The following is a 19,829-nucleotide window of genomic DNA, read 5'->3' on the forward strand; positions in this document are numbered from 1 at the left end:
ACACTGTCTAGGTTTGTCATAGCTTTTCTGAATTACTGTACCCCAATCTTTATTATTGGTGTGGCTCTTCCATGAAGACACACAGAGATTATTGACTCAATTCTTTATTTCCCAACTCTTAGCGACATAATAGTTCATCCTGAGCAAATTACTTAACCTTTCTAAGGCCCCAATTTTTCATTTGAAAAATGAGAATCACTGTGTCTTTCAAAAGTTTTTTAAAAAGGTACAATAAAATGAAAAAAAAAAAAAAAGCTTAGCACAGTTCCAAGAATACTGTCAACAGTGAAAAACTGGTTTTGAACAGCTACCCTGAGGCCAATGCTTTTTAATGCGTTCACATAAGGATCGCTCTGTCCATCTCCAGAAACGGAGAAGTCAAGTTCTGTCTGCACCTTGTGAATTAGATAAAATCTCAGCTCAACAACTTGAAACTAGCCATGGGCCAAGTCGCGGTCTGGCCTCTGCCCCAAGACTACAAGTCCCAGCATGCCGCGCGCCGGATCTTGCCCGCCCCTTCCGCTCCAGGCACCACCTCCTCTTCATGCGCCGGTGTGGGGCGCGCAATGGAAACGGGATGCTGGCTGCTCGGGGGGGAGTTCGAGGACTCGGTGTTCGAGGAGAGGCGGGAGCGGCGGCCTGGACCACCCGAGTCGTACCGCGCCAAACGCTGCGAGCCGCAGGTGAGAGAGCCTGTCTGCCTCACCGCCGCCACCGGGCCTGGTGGTCCCGGCCCGACAGCGCTTCAGACGCCCTACGCCCGCGTAGCCTGTCCCCCGAACCCAGACCCTCTTGCTGCTCTGCGCTCACCTGGGCCTCCCTGCCATCCCTCACCCAACAGCCACACCGGCTGAGCCCGACATCCTCTGCACCCGAGGGAATCCCCGCGCAGTCGGCCATCACGTCACATCTGGCGTTCGGCCGGTCTCACCGCGCCTCGCTGGCTTGACTCCCCTACTCTGACTTCCGCTGCTTCTGCAGCCGTACAGTCAGGGCCCCTGGAAATTCAGCCACCGTCCACTTTTCAGACCTCAGTGTTGTCTGCTCTCCGAACCGGGCCTGTCCTTGTTCACTGAGTTCCCCTTGCCCACGTTAACCCCGCTCAGGTGGTCAAAAACGTTCAATTATATCCCTTTCTCAAGGTGCACCTTAAATTCCGCCTCCTCCAGAAAGTCTTTTCTAACTCCCCCTTCCGACCGCATTATTTTTGTCTTTGACTCCTTTCCCCTCTTTTACCTATTAACGCAGTTGTCAGTATCTCATAAAGCTCTTAAACCCAGAATGCTGAATGATCACAGGATCGTGCGTGCTTAACCTTACGTCCTCCACAGTGCCTACCAGTTCTTGTTCATAGTAGGAACTCTGAATATTTTGCGTAAGTAGAGTATTACCTTGGATTTTTTCTAGTCTGTAAACCTCATCTCACCAATAATAGTTCCTTTTTATTAAATAGTATTCCAGGCACTGGGCATATATTGTCTCATTTTTCCTTAAAATCCCTATACATACAGATGTCAGGAACTCTGAAATAACTGGATTGGATTGCATTTTTGTTTTATTTCACTTACATTTCCTCCTTGCCACGTGTAGTCTTTCAGAGTGGCCTACTTGATCCTGTAGACTAAAACCAGGAAACGGACTTTTGAAGTCCTGTGGTACCACGTTAAAAAGCCACAGTTGTGAGATAGGACGCTTGGATTCTAGCATTGACTTTACGGGTCAGTAAACTGACTTTCAGAGAAATTGACTTTCAGAGTGTCAGTTCCTTATTCGTCACTTGACAAAAAAATAAAATAATGTTTGTTGGCTTACAGAGTGGAATGTTGGCTTGTGAGAGTGGAATGATATAATACTTTGCCAGGTGTGATGTGCTGTTTACTTATAAAGTAAAATCCCCGAAATCACTTGTCTTTAGAATTTATTTATTTGGCAAATGGTAACTCTCATAAATTCAGAGAGTTACCATTCACACCTCATTCAAGAAATGAATTCAGGCTTCATTCAAGTCCTGTTGGTTTTCCCAAGTGTAAAACTAGGAGTTTGAGCTAGATTGGTTTTCCCTTAAGGCTCGGTGTGGAATCAGGTGTTTGTCTTACCAGCACTTCACGTCCTGGTTTTCACCCTTGTTCACAGCTTTTCCCTCCTTTTCTTATCAGAATAGAGTATCAGGGTAGTTGTGATACCCGGGCATCTCTCTTAGAAATAGAACCGAGAAAGTTTGACACCATGGTGGAACCATCACAAATGCAGTTACTTTTGAATTAATAATAACATTTAACTGGGGACAGACCTCATTCAACTTCAGTGTGTTTTACTGTGAGTAAAAGAGAGGACGAGATACTTCTTTGGAGCTGGAAAACTGGCACATGGAGCACTTTTTGTCATCCCTGTTTTCTCATCTTAGCATTGTTTATGCAATAATTAAAAAAAAAATCTCAGTCTCACTTTTCTTTCTATCCCTAGGGCTTAAAGCAGTAGAAAAGTGAATAAAATATTCCAGATGGACTTTTCCTGAAACTTTTCTCCTACAGTACGTTGGCATTTGATTGCATGGAAGCCTCCTTTCAGCCTTAATTTCTTTTCTTTGCTTGGATTCTGCTTTTGGCTTTCACACTTTCATAATAGCACTATAATAGCAGTTCTTTCCTATGTCATCTCTGTAAAGAGTTGTCAGTCCCAGTTCCATCCTCTCTTAAGAATTTCTCTGCAGGAAAACATATCTCAGTCTAAAGAACCACTGTGAACTGTGCTAGTTAAATGTAGATTCCCAGGCCCAAATTGGAAATGCTATGGAAACGAAATACTTTCATGCTTGTTTAGTTGAGGTATCTTATTATTGATATAACTGGTGATAATTTTCATCAAAACTGAATCACCATAAAAATTGTCATTCTTGGGACTTCCCTGGTGGTTCAGTGGTTAAGAATCTGCATTGCAATGCAAAACACGTGAGTTCAACCCCTGGTCTGGAAACTAAGATCCCACATGCTGCAGGATAACCAAGCCTGATGGCTGCAACTGCTGAGTCCACTTGCTGCAATGAAGACCCAGCGCAGCAAAAACAAAACAAAAAACTACTTGTCATTCTTCTTTGTCAGATATTTTCCTGAGTCTTATCCTGGAAAAGTATGTCTTTTTTGAGGTTTAATCAGTTATATATGGGAAATTGCCCCTGAGTCTGGGATGGAAAGGGCTTCTTAGGTGGCACTTGTGGTAAAGAACCCAACTTCCAATTCAGGAGACAAAAGAGATGTGGGTTCAATCCTTGGTTCGGGACGATCCCCTGGAGGAGGCCATGGCAACCCACTCCCATATTCTTGCCTGGAGAATCCCACGGACAGAGGAGCCTGGAGGACTGTAGTCCACGGGGTCGCACGGAGTTACTTAGCACGCCTGCACATGGGGTGGAAAAACATAATCTCCTTCTCTATAATATGCTGTTTTCACAATTTCTAGTGGTTTTATGAAGAAACAGGGAGCAGCGATGATGTTGAAGCTCTGACTGTCCAGAAATTCAAAGGGGACCTGGCCTACAGACGGCAAGAGTATCAGGTAGAATTTAACACATAGAAGATTGTGCCACTTGAAATGTTCTCTTGTCCGCCGCCGCATATTTAAGTAACAGTGTACTATAATAAGTTATGAGTGTGTTGCTTTTGAAGATGAATTTAATCTTTTGTGAGATGTGTTTGTACTCTGAGAATCCCAAGCTTCTGGCCTTCTCCACACAGCTCTGTATGATTTGTTTTGTTTCCTGTCACTCCAGTATAGAGAGCTTGTTTGGATCCTTGTAGATTCCTTATCTCCTCAGTATGCAGAAGCCTCTAGCTTGGATACCTTGTGGGGCCACAGGAGCAAGGCACCCCAAAATATGTTTTAAAAAAGAAGTGGGGGAAACAACTAACAACTAGCTATCAGCTTGCTTTTTATATCGACTTCATGTCATCTTCACAAGGATCCTATTGTTGTTTTGCTCATGTGAAAAGGGTCTCCAGCAAGTTAGTGACAAAACCAGGAGTCACATCCTGGTCTTTTGGGCTCCAGAATGTTTTAATTATATTCTGCAGCCATTTCTTCTCTACCTCTTAGAAAACTAGTACTGACTGAAATGCTCAAGTCTTCCTTTAGTTCTTTGTAGAATCAGTTATAACATTACCTACTGCCTAGGAAACACATCACCCCCATGACTGAATTCTCTTTTCCTATTGTGTTTTCTGCCTTTCTCTTCATCCCTTTGCTTCATTTGCCTGTATTTAACAATTATTTGCCAGAAAGCACTGCAAGAGTATTCCAGTATCTCAGAAAAACTGCCGTCTACAAATTTTGCCATGAAAAGGGATGTCCAGGAAGGCCAGGCTCGATGCCTTGTTCACCTGGGAAGGCACAAGGAAGCCCTGGAGATTGCCACAAACTTGGTGAGTGGTTTCTGTGCCCATGCTTTCTTAAGATGACTGAATAGTTTATTTTCTTTTAAAAAAAAAAAAAAGGACAAAACAAAAAACAACTTTTTGCTGGCAGCAAAATCTGTGGGTTTGGATAAGCAGAAGGAAATTGTCAGTGGTGGAAGAGCTTTATTATGAGGAACAGTTTGGAGCTCCAGACATAATCATTTCCTTGTAATATTTTTTCCTATGTTATGCTCAAAATTCTTCATTGCCTGAAAACCTCACTTGCAAAGGTTTTATTCTTGTTAGGAGTAAATAAATACTCAGTAAATTACCAGTGATCTTTTTTCTTCTTTAGGTGTTTTGTTGTTGTTTAGATTTTTGTTTTCCGAAGTTTCCACAATGAATATATATTACTTTTATAAACAGGAAAAAAAAGGCTGCCAAAAATTGAATAAATATCATACTAAGCCAGGCTTAATCCTTTTTATTGCTGATGGAGTCTGCAGGATTTTTTTTAAGCAATAAAAAAGAGCACTGCTAGATTCTGCTTATTTTTGTTTTCAGATTAAAGCACCTGTAGGTTTTTTGTGAATATTTTATATGGGAGTGAGTTTGAGTCAACCAATCCCAGTTTATAGATGACCAGTTTTCTTCCCTAGAGGGACTTAATGAGGCACCAAGGCACTGACCTTGAATCCTTCGAATCTTGTTGGCCAGAGGTGAGCCTAAAGTATGCACGCAATTGAATTGTCCTCCTCTATCTTGTTAACTCAGAGAAATCCTTAAATTTACTTGCCTGGGCTTCGTTGCATAGGACCTCAGCCTCTTGCCGTGAGAGGAAACCTTGGTGGTAATGTCCTTCGGAACATGGAAAACAGCTGTGTTTTGTTCTTTCCTTTTCTCCCCTCTACTAATTATGGGTTAATTCTGAAAACCGGAAGATAAGATTACCCTGTTAAGGAAGCACATGGCGTGAACACAGTGAACTTCGTGGGTTTTAACAGTGTTCAGCCTCCCTGGTCTGCAAATTAACAGCAACTTGGGTTCCTCCGGTTGCTTTTTGTAGACATCAGTCAGCCGTCCTGCCTTGCGACTTGGCTCTGCCCTTGCCTCCCTCTCCCTCTCATCTCCTGGTGTCACTATTGTGCTTTGCCTTCCCCTGAGGGCCCCTGGAGGCAGCAAGAGTGATGTCAAGGCTGGGCTGTCTGGTTCCTTCTAGCTTAGTGAGTCTGTTTCTGTGTCTCAGAGAATACTGTGTTGCCAGTCAGCAGACGCCACCTGGAGCCCGAGAGCCAGGCAGGAGGAGGAGCCAGCTGAAGCCCTTCAGCTCCTCTCTCAGGCCCTGGAGGACTGCCCGTTGGCCTCCGGGGCACCCTGACAGGCAGGGGTATTAGGGAGGAAACGGCACCAGAGGCTCGTGGGTCTCACCCCTTGCTTTGGGGTGCAATCGCTTCACATGATCTCAGTGAACCCTGCCTATTTGCATGCTTTTCTCATTTCCTGATACCCTGTGTTTTGTTTTCATTTTAAAAGTTTCTCCCTTCTTATAGACCCTCTTTTTTTTGTTTGCTCTGGCTCATTTCTGGGTTTTGTTTCAGCGGTTACTGTCCCCTCACACTCTGTAGGGAACAGGTCAGCATTGAACAAAACAGACAGCAAGTCCTAGAGTGCCCAGCATGACATGAACATTACTACTGAAGTTTATTCGTCTTTCTTCTTAATGATTTTGAATAAAATTTGTAATAGAACTTATTTCTTAATTTAAATACCTTGTAGTCTCTGGGAGGCTCATGTGATAAACTGTGGTAAGGAAACTGCTTTTTGACGGTTAATGACTTTTTTTTTCTCATCTGTCACTTCACAAACATTTCAGTCCTACCGTGTGCCCAGTTCTGGGTTCAACGCCAAGGAGAAAGAACCCTGTCCATACCCTGCGTTTACATCAACTCACCTAGTAACTAATGGGAGACTCCTAAGCCCACTAACACGCATCAGCTCTTCTGAAGTACCTTTATTCTGTGACTTCTAGCAGGAACTGTTGTAGCTCTGCTACTTACTAGCTGTGTAACGGCAGGCAGCTTATCTAACTTCTCTGTTGTGACTCGGTTGCCTCATCTCTAAAATGGGAATAGCGATAATCTATTTTAAAGGATTGTCATGAGGATTCCATGAGTAAAGCAGTTAGAGTAGTGTCTGGCATATGGTGAGCATTCTGTAAATGTTAGCAATCATCATCGTCATTGCATTACAGGACTTGCCATATTCTGGGAAGAATCACACAAACTCATAAATGGAATTTAATTTCCAGAGAGTGCTTTACCAGTTGTGCTCAGTCATGCCGACTCTTTGTGACCCTGTGGATTGTAGCACGTCAGGCTCCTCTGTTCATGGGATTTTCCAGGCAAAAAGACTGGAGTGGATTGCCATTTCCTTCTGTTCGGTAGTTAGGCCACCCAGAATCGGTGCATCGGAATCATGGTTTGTATGCTACAGACCCCAACACACACTTGCTTTCTCAATGTGAACATGTTTTTATTTGTATTTATTTATTTAAAAATCTTCATTGAATTTGTTACAGTATTACTTCTGTTTTATGTTTTGGTTTTTTTGGCCACAAGGGATGTAGGATCTTAGCTCCCTGACCAGGGATTGAACCTCTCCCTCCTGCACTGGAAGGTGAAGTCTCATCCACTAGACCACCAGAGAAATCCCTGGAAATGTTTTTAAACAGTATAGAGCAGTATGGACTGGTTGTAGAGGAAAGGTTGCGTTTCCTGTAGACAGTCTATACATGTTGCTTTTCTTACTATAAATAAGAAACATGAAGATGTATTTCCCAACAGTTATTAGGTATCTGCTATGTCTGAGGTGCTGTGCTCGGTACTGGGAATTCAGCATTGAACAGAAGCTCTTTTGGAACTTAATGGTCTATGGGGAAAGACAGAATACTGAATGACAGTGATAGTGGACCGGAGCAGTTCTGTCTTGGGAAGGTATAGTATGACCTGACAGGTGACATGGGGCTTGAGCTGCTTTCTTTTCCCTCGACGTATGGATATTCAGAGTCCTCCCCAAGCTTTCACTCACTGCTGTGCCAGTTCCTCCCGGCTGCATGCTGGGTAGTTTTACTCTTATTTCTTGCTCAGTTCTGTGCAGGAGCTTGATCCAGATACTAGTAGGCCAGATTTTCCTTAGACTTAAAGTCAACTGAATCTCTGCAGACTTTGACTTTGAAAAAGAAGCCCTCACCCACAGGGCTTTTGCCATATGGCAAGTTAGGCAAGAGGCGGTGCCTCAGGTTAAGTAGACTTGAAAAGGATTTTCTGATCAGAAGGAAACCAAGCAACCCCCTCTGGCCAAGAATAACTGGTCTTGATAATGGTTACCAGAGAAGGCATTTGGATTCAATTACGATGCATCATGAAACACAGAGAGCTTCAGGGCCGTCCTGTTTAAGATGTCTAAGCCAAGTAGAATTTGGAAATAGAGTCCATTTGAATCCTCAAGGAAATTGCCATTTGGATTTTTAGAAAGCCTGGAATATTAAAATGGAACCATTAGCCCAGGGTATAAAAAAGTTGGCTTGGTTCTTTCAGATGTCTGGCTGAAGACAATTAAGATTATAATGCACAATTGAAAATAAACTGACGCAGAGGTTTTTGGTACTGAGCTTTGCCAAGCCACTATCACCTGGATTATGTTACTGCTGTGACATTAGGATGTTTGGGAAGGACTGGTGATGTTTTCTCGGCTGGTGTATATTGAGGAGCCTGACGGGATCAGGGAGTCACAGAGAGTTGTAGGCGACTGAACACACACATATATTTCTCTAGGTTTATGGTTTCAAATGAGATCTAGTGAGAAACACTTAGTTTGCTCTACTTGTGTGGCTAATGAAAGATACTTGTGATTTAGGACATGCACAACTTAGATTTTTTAGGCATCTTCATTTTTATATGGGAAACATCTTGTAGTTTAAATGTTGTAACCTTTGTTTTTTCTCCTTAGGAAAATAAAGCAACTAACACAGACCACTTAACCACTGTACTCTACCTCCAGTTTACTATTTGTTCCAGTTTGCAGAACTTGGAGAAAACCATTTTCTGCCTACAGAAACTGATTTCTTTGCATCCCTTTAATCCTTGGAACTGGGGCAAATTGGGAGAGGCTTACCTGAACTTGGAGCCAGCACTCTCAGCATCGCTTGAGTCATCTCAGAAAGAGAACAGTTTCACCTCAAGTGACACGGCTATCAAATCCTCCTTTCCCCACTCAGGAAAAGACTATCTTTTGTGTTTCTCTGAAACTTTGCCTGAGAGCTCTGTGGAAGTAGGCAGGGGTAATAAGCAAAAGAATGAGAAAGCTCTTAAAGATATTAAAAACCGTATGACAGAAGAGAGAGCAGCAGTGTTGCTGGAAACTCGGATGAAAGCTTGTGCCTCTTTTATACGAACCAGGTAAGCTAAGAGTGGATGAGACACACATGGTACTAAGGTCAAAATAAGGATTTTATTTTTTCTGATTTTAAGCTTCTAAAAATTCTAGGCTAGACACCTGATATATGTTTTTGAGATTCTTCTCATGGTCTTGATGGGATCCTTTGAATGTGCCCTTTTAGTATGTAAGATTTAAAAAAAGAACTATGCTTGCTCAGGAATACAGCTCATATCACCACTCAAGAGATTAAGGTTGGCAGATGTTAAAATTGGGGGGCGGAAATTAAATGTATAAAATATTGACGAAGGAGGAAGTGATATTTTAAGCAAGAGATTTTCCACAGAAAGCTACCAAAGAAGAAAATCAGATGACCCTGAAGAATCTACCTTGTGGGTGAGGGCGGATGGTGGTGCCTCCCCTGAGACAGGACAGCAGTGGGCGAGCAGAACCGATCGAGGGTGGAAGTCCAGCTGGAGTCTTCCGTGAGGAGGTGGGGGGTAGAGCTAGAGGAGCTCCAGGAAGGATTAGTGATCAGAGGGAGTGTGAAAAGGCTTTGAAGGCAAGAGCTCTTGTGTGGCCTCTGAGAAGGCAGTTTCAGTCGCGGTGGTGACAAGCAGACGGCAGAGGATGGAGGGGTAAATGGACGTGAAATGGAGGGAGCCAAGTGTAAGCAGTATTGTCCAGTAATTTCAAGAGCACAAGAGAGAAAGCGAGGACATAAAGGGATCATGTGTGTGAATGTCTCCAGAGGCCAGTAGATGATCTGAACAGTCAGAGTGAAGGCCAGTCAGGTCGCGTGTTCTTTTGTAAAACTCCAGCAGCTTCCCGTTGCACTGACCTAATGTGAGTTGGCCCTGCCTGTCTCTCTCACTCCAGTTTGTTTTCTTCCTGGCTGTATTTCGGTCACAGAGATCTTCGTGATTTTCGAACATTTGAAGCTAGTTTTTGTGGCCGGGCTGCCTTCCCCTGGCTAAGCCCCTTCTCCCAGATGTTCCTATGGCTGCTTCCTCACTGAGCCTTGGCATGAATGGTGGCTCAGAAAATCCTTCCGGCATGGCCCTGTCAGAGGTAGACGCCTCGTCCATCCTGTCTTGAATGTTTGCTTCATGCCCTTCATCACTGCCTGAGGTTAGCTTATTTACCTGTGATCTTTCTCCTTCCGCTCCTTGAGGCAGAAACCTATCTCTTTTGCTCACCAGTATCCCTCAGTGCCTGGAGTAGTATGTGCATTTCTGGAGGCAGGAAATGAGTTGAACAGGACAGCTCTGCTTCCGGGTGTAACAGTGAGGCTGGAGGGAAATTGGAACAATCTGCACACTCAGTGTTTTAGAAAACAGCAAAGAGAAAGAGCTGTGGGAGGAGAGCAGGAGGAAGAAGAGAGGGGACCAGGGCACGACCATGATGGGGAGGTCAGGGGTTAGCCGACTGCAAAGTGGTCATCAGAGGGTCACTGAAGGTTTGGCTCTGCTTCAAGTAATTGAAGCGTGCTGGAGAACCTCATTAGTCCTTGAGGTCGGGCTGCTGTGGCTTCAGGGAGACCGAAGGGTCACAGAGCGCCGACTTCAAAGGGACTGCTCCTGGCACTTCTGGGGAGGAGCTTCTGATGGGGAGGCTTGTTCTCTTCACTCGAAATCGTTTGTGCTTTCAGTCACCCGACTTCTACAGGAAGCCCTTGCAAGGTCTTTGCTCTCTAAAGGTTCCTTTGGAAGCTTGGTCTATGAATTGTAGAAAAGATGGTTCTCCAGTGTAAAGTTGTGCAATTCGTTGAGGGTAAAGAGCTTTAGGGATTCAGATGAAGGTGAGGACCTTCTTTGCCTAGAAGACTTGCTTCCAGCCCAGTGCCCATGCTGTGTGTGAACGTGTCCTCATCCTTCTTGGGTGCCTCCAGACTAGGACCTGCTGTTTTTCAGGCTTTTGCTTCAGCTTGCCCAATCTCAGCAAACATCGTTTGCTTTGGAGAGGAACTTGAGGACTCAGCAGGAAATTGAAGATAAAATGAAAAGGTTCAGCTTCAAAGAAGACACTTTGCTGTTGATAGCAGAGGTGAGTGTGTCCCCCAGGGTTTATGTGAAATGAAGCATCACAGATATTTTTCCTGGCTCCGAGACCATTTAAAGAAAAAAACAAAAAAACACAGGGCTAAATCGCATCTTCTAGAGGACTTCTGTCTCCCTTCTTCCCGTGCCTTTTGATCACTTAACTGCCGAAAGTGGCCTCTTCCTCCTCTGTCCTGCAGCAAGCTCATTTACTTGTCAGTGCTTGTTAGCACCTGCCTGCTTGAACATCAGAAAGGCCCCGTAATTGTTTCGTGAGTGCTGAATGAATGAATGTTGACATCTGGGCAGCTCTTTTGTCTGTCTTTCCCCCCATTTGTCCTCATAACAGCCTGTGGGAGAGGCTCACAGAGGCTGTGACTTGCCTAAGGTCAGATTTTTAAGTGGCAGAACTAAATGGGAACCCCTCCAGCTTCAAGTCCATTTTCTTTCTGCTCCACCCTGTTATTACTTTGACAGTTGTAGAGAAACTCAAATGTCAATTTTGTTTAACTGGTATTAGCTTTTTTAAAAATATGCTAATTGATAAGGATTTCTCTGGTGGTCCAGTGGTTAAGACTCCGAGCTTCCACACTGCAGGGGACCCGGATTTAATCCCTGCTGGGGAAACTAAGATACTGTATGTTTTGCTTTGTGGTCAAAAGTTAAAAAAAAAAAAAATGCTCTTTAAATTTCTAAACATGGCATTTGGAGATTTTATGTTATTCATGCTAATTCCTTTTAATATGTAATTGAAACTTGACAGCTCAAGCACTTTCCCAGGAGAATAGCTCTTTATCCATATACCTCCTAACATCATTCTTTCAAGAACTGCTGATGGTCTGTCTGTCCTGTCTTCCTTCCCCAGGCTAAGCTCTCAGCTGGACCCCTTTTCCCTCTTCTGGGGTCATCTCCCCCGTCTGTTCTCTCTGAGCCTTTTTTCTGCCTTCCCCTTCCATGGGCTCATTCCCTTGGACCCTTAGACACGTATAGATAGACCATCTCTCCTGAGTTTACTGAGGTTGCTTTTCCTTCCTCTCTGCTTCCCATCTTTCTTAGCATTCAGCGCCATTGACCACTCACGTTTTGTTCCCTCTTCCTTTTGCTTCGGAGCAGCAAAACTGCTAAAAATACTCATCTGTTTTTCTCCTTTATTTCTTACCATTCCTCTGCTGTCTGGGACTCTGCTAGTTTCCCCTGTGTCTTAAGTAGTGACATTCTGTGAGCTTTCACTCAGGTTCTCTGTTCTGTCTCTTTTTCCCACACAAATCATAACCATGCTTGTAGTACCTGTTGTCACCTCTAGGTTGATGACCCTCCAGTCGTATCTCTGATCCCATCTTTGGAACACTTGTCTCCCATCTCAGATCAGTGATTTATGGAGTCATTAATCCAAGGTGATTATTGATCTGCTGTCACTTCGAGTACAAATGTAAAACGAGGCTACTTGGCAAAACCACCTTTAGTCAGTCTCTGGTCAGCGCCCAGCATGGACTTGGCCATCAGTAAGTACCCGCTGAGAGGAAGCAGAGGGGAGCTAGAGAGAGCCGTGCCTTTGTTCTAGACTTAGTTTCTTTCATCGATCCTACCTGTCTTTCTTATTTCACCCAGACCTGGACCGTCCCTCACCGTGGGCCTCTCCTCTCCAGTCTCACTCCTGCGGGGCCCACCGCCAACACCCTAGTCCCATCGCCTCACGTCTGCTCTCATGGTGACCTCCCGCCTTGGCTTCTTGCTCTCCCTGCAAATCTGTCTTCAGCTGTGCTGCTGGGCTCATCTTAAAACATGGCTTTGACCATGTTACCTGCTTACATTAAAAACTAAAATTCAATGTGTCATCATTACCTTAGAGACTGGGTCCAGTTCTGGTGCCTTGATATGATGTCTGAGGCCTTCCTGAGAGTAATCCCAGACTTAGGGCCTGGTTATTCCTTCCACAAACCTTTTGCTTCCACTGGACTAGTCTACCGTGTGTCACACACCTGTCACGGGTTTTCTCATCTCCAGCTACTTACTCTTCTCACCCTCAGAGGCCCAGCCTGTGCCGCACATCCTCCAGGAACCTTCTCCTGAACATCCTGGTCTGTGGCAGTCTCTCCCTCTGAGCTCGATAGAGTGATTGCTGAAAAAGGTAGCTCTTTGGGCCGCTGAAAATAGAAGAGTGTCTTATCTTTGCAGCTAGATTTTAAGTTCCTTTTAAGACATCCTTTGTTGTTGTTATCCAACTCTTGCGATCCCGTGGACTGTGTAGCCCGCCAGGCTCTTCGGTCTATGGGATTTCCCAGGCAAGAATACTGGAGTGGGTTGCTATTTCCTTCTCCAGGGGATCTTCCCAACCCAGGAATCAAAACCGTGTCTCCTCCGTGGCAGGCAGATTCTTTACCACTGAGCTACCCAGGAAGCCCTGTTAGGCCTCCTTAGGAGATGTCTTAAACATCTTCGTGTTCTTCACCATGTGTGACAGATTGGTATAATAGTTCTCTGTCTGTGAATTATGCACCTGCTGAGCCCTTTTTTTGGAATATTGCATTGCTTGAATATTGCTATTATTCCATTCTCTCTCTCTCTTTATTTTTTAATAAAAAAATACACTTTTGGTGTTATATCTCAGATTTTAAAATACTACATTTTATTGAGTCCAAGCAGTCATCAGTTGTAAGACACATCATTAGTTGATGTGCCACTAAAAGAAAAATAAGGTGCTTTTTACACTGTGACACAGCAGTGGTTATAAGATACAACTTGGTTTTTAGAAATGTCAAGATAGAAAAATAGAAATTGTCTTCGAATTGATGAAATTACCATGCTTTAATAAATCCTGACAGTTGCTACTCATCCTGTCAGCCTTTGCCTCAAACAGTAAGTAGTCTTTGAAGATTTAAAGCCAGTGGAACCCATTGTTTCAGTGGGTTTCTAATCCATTATGATTTGAGTATTCACGAACACAGAAGACCTCAGGGTTTGTAGGAAACCTAGAGATCATCTAGTCCAAATCCAAGTGACTAGTTCCCTTTACCACATCCCTGCCAAGTGGCTCCCTGACTTTTCATGATGATTGGTGGGAAATGTGGGGGTGGGAAATGTTCACTCTCCTTACCAAATGTGGTCGGATGGCATAGTGGGTTCAGATGCGAGCTTCCTGCAGACGTAGCTTTGTGGGTGCCTTGTCGAAGAGAAGCTCACACAGAATCTGGACCTGGTTCTCACCAGTAGGGGGCAGTGTTGCGCCTTCAGAGAGCTGGCGTGCTCGAAGGTCTCGGGTTGCTGTGGTGACCATCCTGGAGGGTTGGAGTCTCTCTGGGTCAGGAAAGGGCGGACTCAGCTACTCGCTGCTCAGCTGTTGGCTGCCTTTGACGTCCCTGGAGAATGTCATAAGAAGAGGTCTGTGCTCTGCACAGTAGCAGTTATGTTCCGCCCAAGCCTACTCTTCTGTCGCTTGTAAGGAGGAGGAACCCCTCACGGTTGCGTTCTTGCCCCCCGAAGATGCTCTGTGATACACGAAGGTCTGCGCGGCACTCGCTGTGGCCTGAGTGGTACTCCTGCCACATTTGTGCCTCCCTGATGTGTTCACTCAGGGAGATATGCGACTAGCAGTAGGGTATTTACACATGTGGTCTTGGATCACTACCTCATAAACATCTTTTCATATGTTGAATTGTCAGAATTGTCCCCTGACTGCTGAGGAAGGTCTGCTTTTGTGAGAAATCCTTTGCACTTGATGACCAGCATGGTCTTCTATTCTGTGTCTGCTGCACCTATTGGGAAAGAGTTTTATCTTTCTTCCCCCCATCCTGTTGCAGGTTATGGGCGAAGATATCGTCCCAGAAAAACTCAGAGACGAGGTTCACACGGAGGTCAAGTGTGTTGGCCCCGCGGCCCTGACTACCTTGGTGATCGGGTCTTCGAAAGAGTTTGAAGACAAGTGGTTCAGAAAGATCAAAGACCACGTCCATCCCTTTGAAAATCAGTTCCACTCAGAGATACAGATCTTGCCTTAGTGGTCCCTATAAAAACAAAAAACATCTTGTACTTCAGACAGAATCCTCTGCTAATCATGGAATATACTGAATTAAAAACAATCATCTGTTTTATAAAAATGGCTTCTCTCCCAGATAATTTCTACTGTGTTCAATTTCTTGATTTTTTGTTTTCTTTTTAGATTTCTGTCATTCACTTGTGTGAGGCCTACTGCCCCTTTAGAAGATACCTGTTGGAAAAGTGTTTAAAGGGACTTTTAGGAACTTGCCTGGCAGTCTGGTGGTTAAGACTCTGCCTTCCAGTGCAGGGGATGCAGTTTCAGTCCCTGATGGGGCAGCTAGGGTCCCACATGTTGTAGGTGCAGCCAAAAATTAAAAATAAATACAACATTATAAATTAGCTATGCTTCAATTTAAATGAATTTTTTAAAATAAAAGAGACTTTAAGATTTTATAATCTTCTAAAAACAGTTACTGTATTAGCAGTGTAAGTATCCATGTTGTTTTGGTAAATTCATCCTGAGTGTCCAGGAATACTGAAATGTGATAGGAAACCATTTCTAGGAAGGGTGCGTTGAAGGCTGAGATTTACCACACCTCTAAGCCTGCACATTAACCTGCCAGTGTCAGGGAGGCTGCAGAAGACTTGATTACTCGGGGCCCAGGGAACAGGATTTATTATTGTTGTTCCTTGCTCAGTCATGTCCGACTCTTTGCGACCCCATGGATTGTAGCATGCTAGGCTTCCCCGTCCATCACCATCTTCCAGAGTTTGTTCAGACTCATGTCCATTGAGTCCGTGATATCATCCACCCATCTCCTCCTCTGTCGTCCCCTTCTCCTGCCTTCATTCTTTCCCAGCATCAGGGTCTTTTCCAATGAGTTGGTTCTTTGCATCAGGTGGCCAAAGTATTGGAGCTTCAGCATCAGTCCTTCCAGTGAATATCCAGGGTTGATATCCTTGCAGTCCAAGGGACTCAGGATAAGCTTCAGCCTATTTGGTTCCATTCCTTTGCCTCCAAGTCCCAAGGCAGGTGACACATACGGGCCCAGACGAATGAGTGTATGTGCAGTGAGGTGTGTTAGCGGAACCCTGCGCTTAGGAGAGTCGGCTCCTTTGTAACGAGCAGTAAGCAGGCCTGCCTTGTGCTCCAGGGTAGGACAGTCTTTTCTAAGGTTGTTTGCTTCACGTGCGTCTCTGAGAAGATAGTCTGGAATGAAGGGCCGTAAGTGCCTTGCTCACAAGCTGTATAGAAACGAGACCCGTGGAGCTCTGTCCCAGGTGATTATCCTCTCTCTTCAGCCACACAAACTATACTTGGTCCATAACATCATCTTCAAATAGAAAAGGCTTGCTTGAATTATCAGGGATGGAAGAGCTCCCTTATGAGAAACAAATTTTAATAATAGACCAAAACATCAGATATTGTCCCCCACAGCTTTTGATTTTATTTTTCTCAGCAGAACGAAGAGAATTCCAGCCCTGGGCAGAAAGGTGGAGTCATCAGTATCTCCCATCCACTTCACTGTTCATTTCTCCCTTTCCCAGGCCCCTTCTCAAAAGAGACAAAGGTCTGGTTTTGTTTATAGTTTGAAACTTTTAGTATGAGTGACTGAGAACATGACTAGCAACTGCAGGTTTAGTCATTTATCTCTAATGTGAAACAAGAGACTTTGTATAATTAACAGACATTTCAATTTTTAGAAACCATTAAGAATGAACACCCCCCCCACACACACACACACACAAATCCTCCCTATTGCCCCTCTACCCTCTACCTGAGTCATCAACAACCACTTACTGAGGTCCTGTATAGGACAGGCACTGTGTAGTTGCCCTGGAGACACTGGTTACTGTGGAGTTTACGGTCTAGTTGTGGGTGGCCTACACGATAGAACCCAAAGGGAAAGTAGTTGCCAAGCCCTTCCTGACACAGCCTTGGGCTCCCAGGGGCTTCTCATGTGTCCCCTCTCTCCAACTCTGAATGTGCCCTGTTTGTCGCTGTTAGTCTTGCAAGTGGGCAACTCAGCCCAGAACCCCCCACCCCTTCGTGTGGCTAGTTTGTATTGGGCTCACAGGTCTCCACCTGGTTTCAGCTTCCAGAAGTCTTGAATCCCCGGTGGTCAGTTTCACACTGTGCTCCTTCTCTGCTCTTTTGCCCCCATGTTGGCCCTTATGATGCTATCTTGTCATCGCCTGTTTTCCATGAGACAAAGCTTAAGCTTTGTAAAATTGTGGACTCGGACTGTCTTGTTCATATTTGTATCCCCAGGGCAGAACATCTGGTCTCTTGCCAAATGTTTGTGGAAAACAATCACTGAATTAATTGGCCAGCATCTTGCTTTGTTTGCACAAAAGGTTAATACCCCAAAGGTCTGACAGTGCTGAGGCAATCTGCCTGGAAATGCAATCCATTTCTGTCTCTGCAGCTACAACTCCTTCCTCCTGCTCATCTGGGGCCTCCTGGAAGTGGCCTTTTCTCCCCTCACTTCTCTGGGCTTCCTGTCTCATCCTGGTCCCCTTCTAACTTGGCCCAGACTTTTAGCTTGCAGCCCTCTGGCTGTTCTCCCAGGCCCACTGTTGACGCAGTCCTGGACAGCTGAGTGGTCTGCCCACACCCTCACTCCCGCCCCACCTCCCTTTCCTGGCAGCGGCGTGTCCACACATGTGAGAATTCAGTCTCCTATACCCCGATGCCCCGGCTGTAACGCAGGGCAGGAAAGGGCACCCAGGAAGACTGGGTGTCATCACACACAAGTCAGCTTGGTTATTTCCAGCACAGATGGTGAAGGTAATTAATTGAGCAATGATTATGCTAAAGAAAAATCTCAGGCCTGTGCTGTAACCCCACCCTCTTGTTAATGAATGAATCACTCAGAAGGGGAGCAGATGTGAAGCACTGGGGTGTCTGTCTGCACCCCATGGGTGGGTTGGGAACCAAGGGCAGTTCTTCCTCTCGTGACTCTCAAAAGGCCTGTCTTCAGTGTTTTCTCCCAAGGTGGGTGGGGGGACACTTGCCCAAAACTTGAGCTGGTGAGAGTCCTTTGTCTTTATACTCCTACACCCCTGCAATTTTATACTGTAGCCAAAGGGATCTAACAAAAATACTGCTCTCAGAATCCTTCAGTCATTTCCCAAAACATGAGGCCTGGGAGGCCCTATGTGGTCTGGCCCTGGCCCACATCACTCCAGCTCACTCTGATTTTTTCTCATTTCTTTGAAATCCGCAAGTGGCCTCCCACCCAAGCCCTATGCCCATCCAGTTACCTCTAGTTGGAACACTCTTATCGGCAAGCCTCCAACCCTGCCATACACTTGCCATTCCTACAGATCCCAGCTCAAAGGTCACTCTCAGACAAGGTGGTTCTGAGTCCAGACTTGCTCAGGTTCCCCCTTTAAATGTCAGAGCGACTGCTTTTTTTTATTCCCCAAAGGTACTTGTTGTTCAGTCACTAAGTCATGTCCAACTCTTTGCGACCCCATGGACGACAGCATGCCAGGCTTCCCTGTCCTTCACTATCTCCCAGAGTTTGCTCAAGTTCATGTCCATTGAGTTGGCAATGCTGTCTAACCATCTAATGGAATTGACATTGAATCCTTCTTGCAGAGCATAGGCTCCAGGACTGTCTCTGGTTTGCCGCTTCATGGTGGAGCTCAGCTTCCTGGACACGCCTTGGCTTTCTGCCCAGTGCTGCCTTTCTGCACCCCAGGCCCTGGCAGAGACAGCCTGAAGCCTGAGGAGCCAACAGCCCATTCCCCCGGAGCCCCACTGTCGGGGTTGCAGGTGCCCCGCCTACCTGTGGGGGACCACATTCCCACAGAGACGTCCTTCATTTTAGGAAAACCTGGGGTAGAAATCTATGAAACAGATCCAAGGCCGCTATTTACAAAAGCAATCATTTTAAATAGCAGCTCTCTAGTGCTTTTGAAATTTCATCTATAAAAGTAGTTTCTACACTACTTCCAAGGTCTTCATATAAAAACAAACAAGCAAACAAAAACCAGAGAAGATTACACGAAAGAATCCAAGGCTCCAGAAACAAGGGTTCTGAAGAGGGACAGCCTGGGGCTGCTCCAGACCTGTTGTCCCGATTAAAGCGTGTCTACCAGGCGACTTTGCTAATGAGGTCAGACAAGCAAGACAGGCCTTTATCTGCTTGGGGCTCGCTGTTCTTTGTGTCCTTTCTCCCTCCTCGGCACAGGGTGACTTGGTCACTGAAAGCTTTGATGAGATATGAGTTCGATCCCTGGGTTGGTAAGATCCCCTGGAGAAGGAAATGGCAACCCGCTCCAGTTTTCATGCTGAAGAATCCCATAGACAGAGGACCCGGGTGGGCCCAAGTCCATGGGGGTCACTGAGAGTCTGACACGACTGAGCACGCAGGCAACCAACAAATCCTGGTATGGACCACTTGGGTCCTTTCAATCTTGGTTTTAGAATAAGGCGTTGTTTCTCAGAACGCCACTCCTTTGTAAAACCTTGACAGAGCATCATTGTAAGAGATACCAAAGATAAGATGCTTCCATCACTTTCAAAGAGCTTCCATTTCTAGTAGACGTAATAGGACATCCACGTAAGTTACAAATAAGGGTCTGGAAGGAGCATGGACAGTGCAGAGGGAGGGGTATCGAAGAAGTTTCATGAAGGAGGTCATATCTGAGTTGGGCCTGGTGAGGGGGTGGTTTGTACCAGGCCCGCATGGTTTCTCAGTTGAGGGATGAGAGAACGTGAAGCCTGGTCATCCAGGTTAGGGGTGCATTGGGATGTGAGAGAGACGAGGCTGGGCAGGTTAATTGGCGTCTGATTATGGACAATCATGAGCTCCTTGTAGGAAGCTTGACTTGTTGTGGGGATTACTGAGCTATGGAAGGTCCCTGAGCAGGAGAATGGCTGGTTTAGGGTTGTGCTTTAAACCCATAGATCTGGCCTTACTCTCCACATGTTAAACAATCTTTGTGATTCCTGCAGTATGTGTTTTCTGGGTCTAGGAGA

General features: G+C 45.3%; 1 protein-coding gene across 1 annotated transcript; it reads left to right on the forward strand.

Annotated features, from left to right (window-relative positions):
- Window positions 1-159: 159 nt before the first annotated feature.
- On the forward strand, window positions 160-14,955 carry C21H8orf76 (chromosome 21 C8orf76 homolog). The gene is made up of 6 exons (XM_043880451.1): window positions 160-683; window positions 3,457-3,552; window positions 4,272-4,415; window positions 8,397-8,845; window positions 10,736-10,868; window positions 14,659-14,955. The coding sequence occupies exons 1-6, from the start codon at window positions 441-443 to the stop codon at window positions 14,854-14,856; spliced, it is 1,263 nt and encodes a 420-aa protein (XP_043736386.1). The 5' UTR covers window positions 160-440; the 3' UTR covers window positions 14,857-14,955.
- The last annotated feature ends 4,874 nt before the right edge of the window (window positions 14,956-19,829 follow it).

This window comes from Cervus elaphus, chromosome 21, assembly GCF_910594005.1.
Source record: "Cervus elaphus chromosome 21, mCerEla1.1, whole genome shotgun sequence".
Classification (NCBI taxonomy): Eukaryota; Metazoa; Chordata; class Mammalia; order Artiodactyla; family Cervidae; genus Cervus; species Cervus elaphus.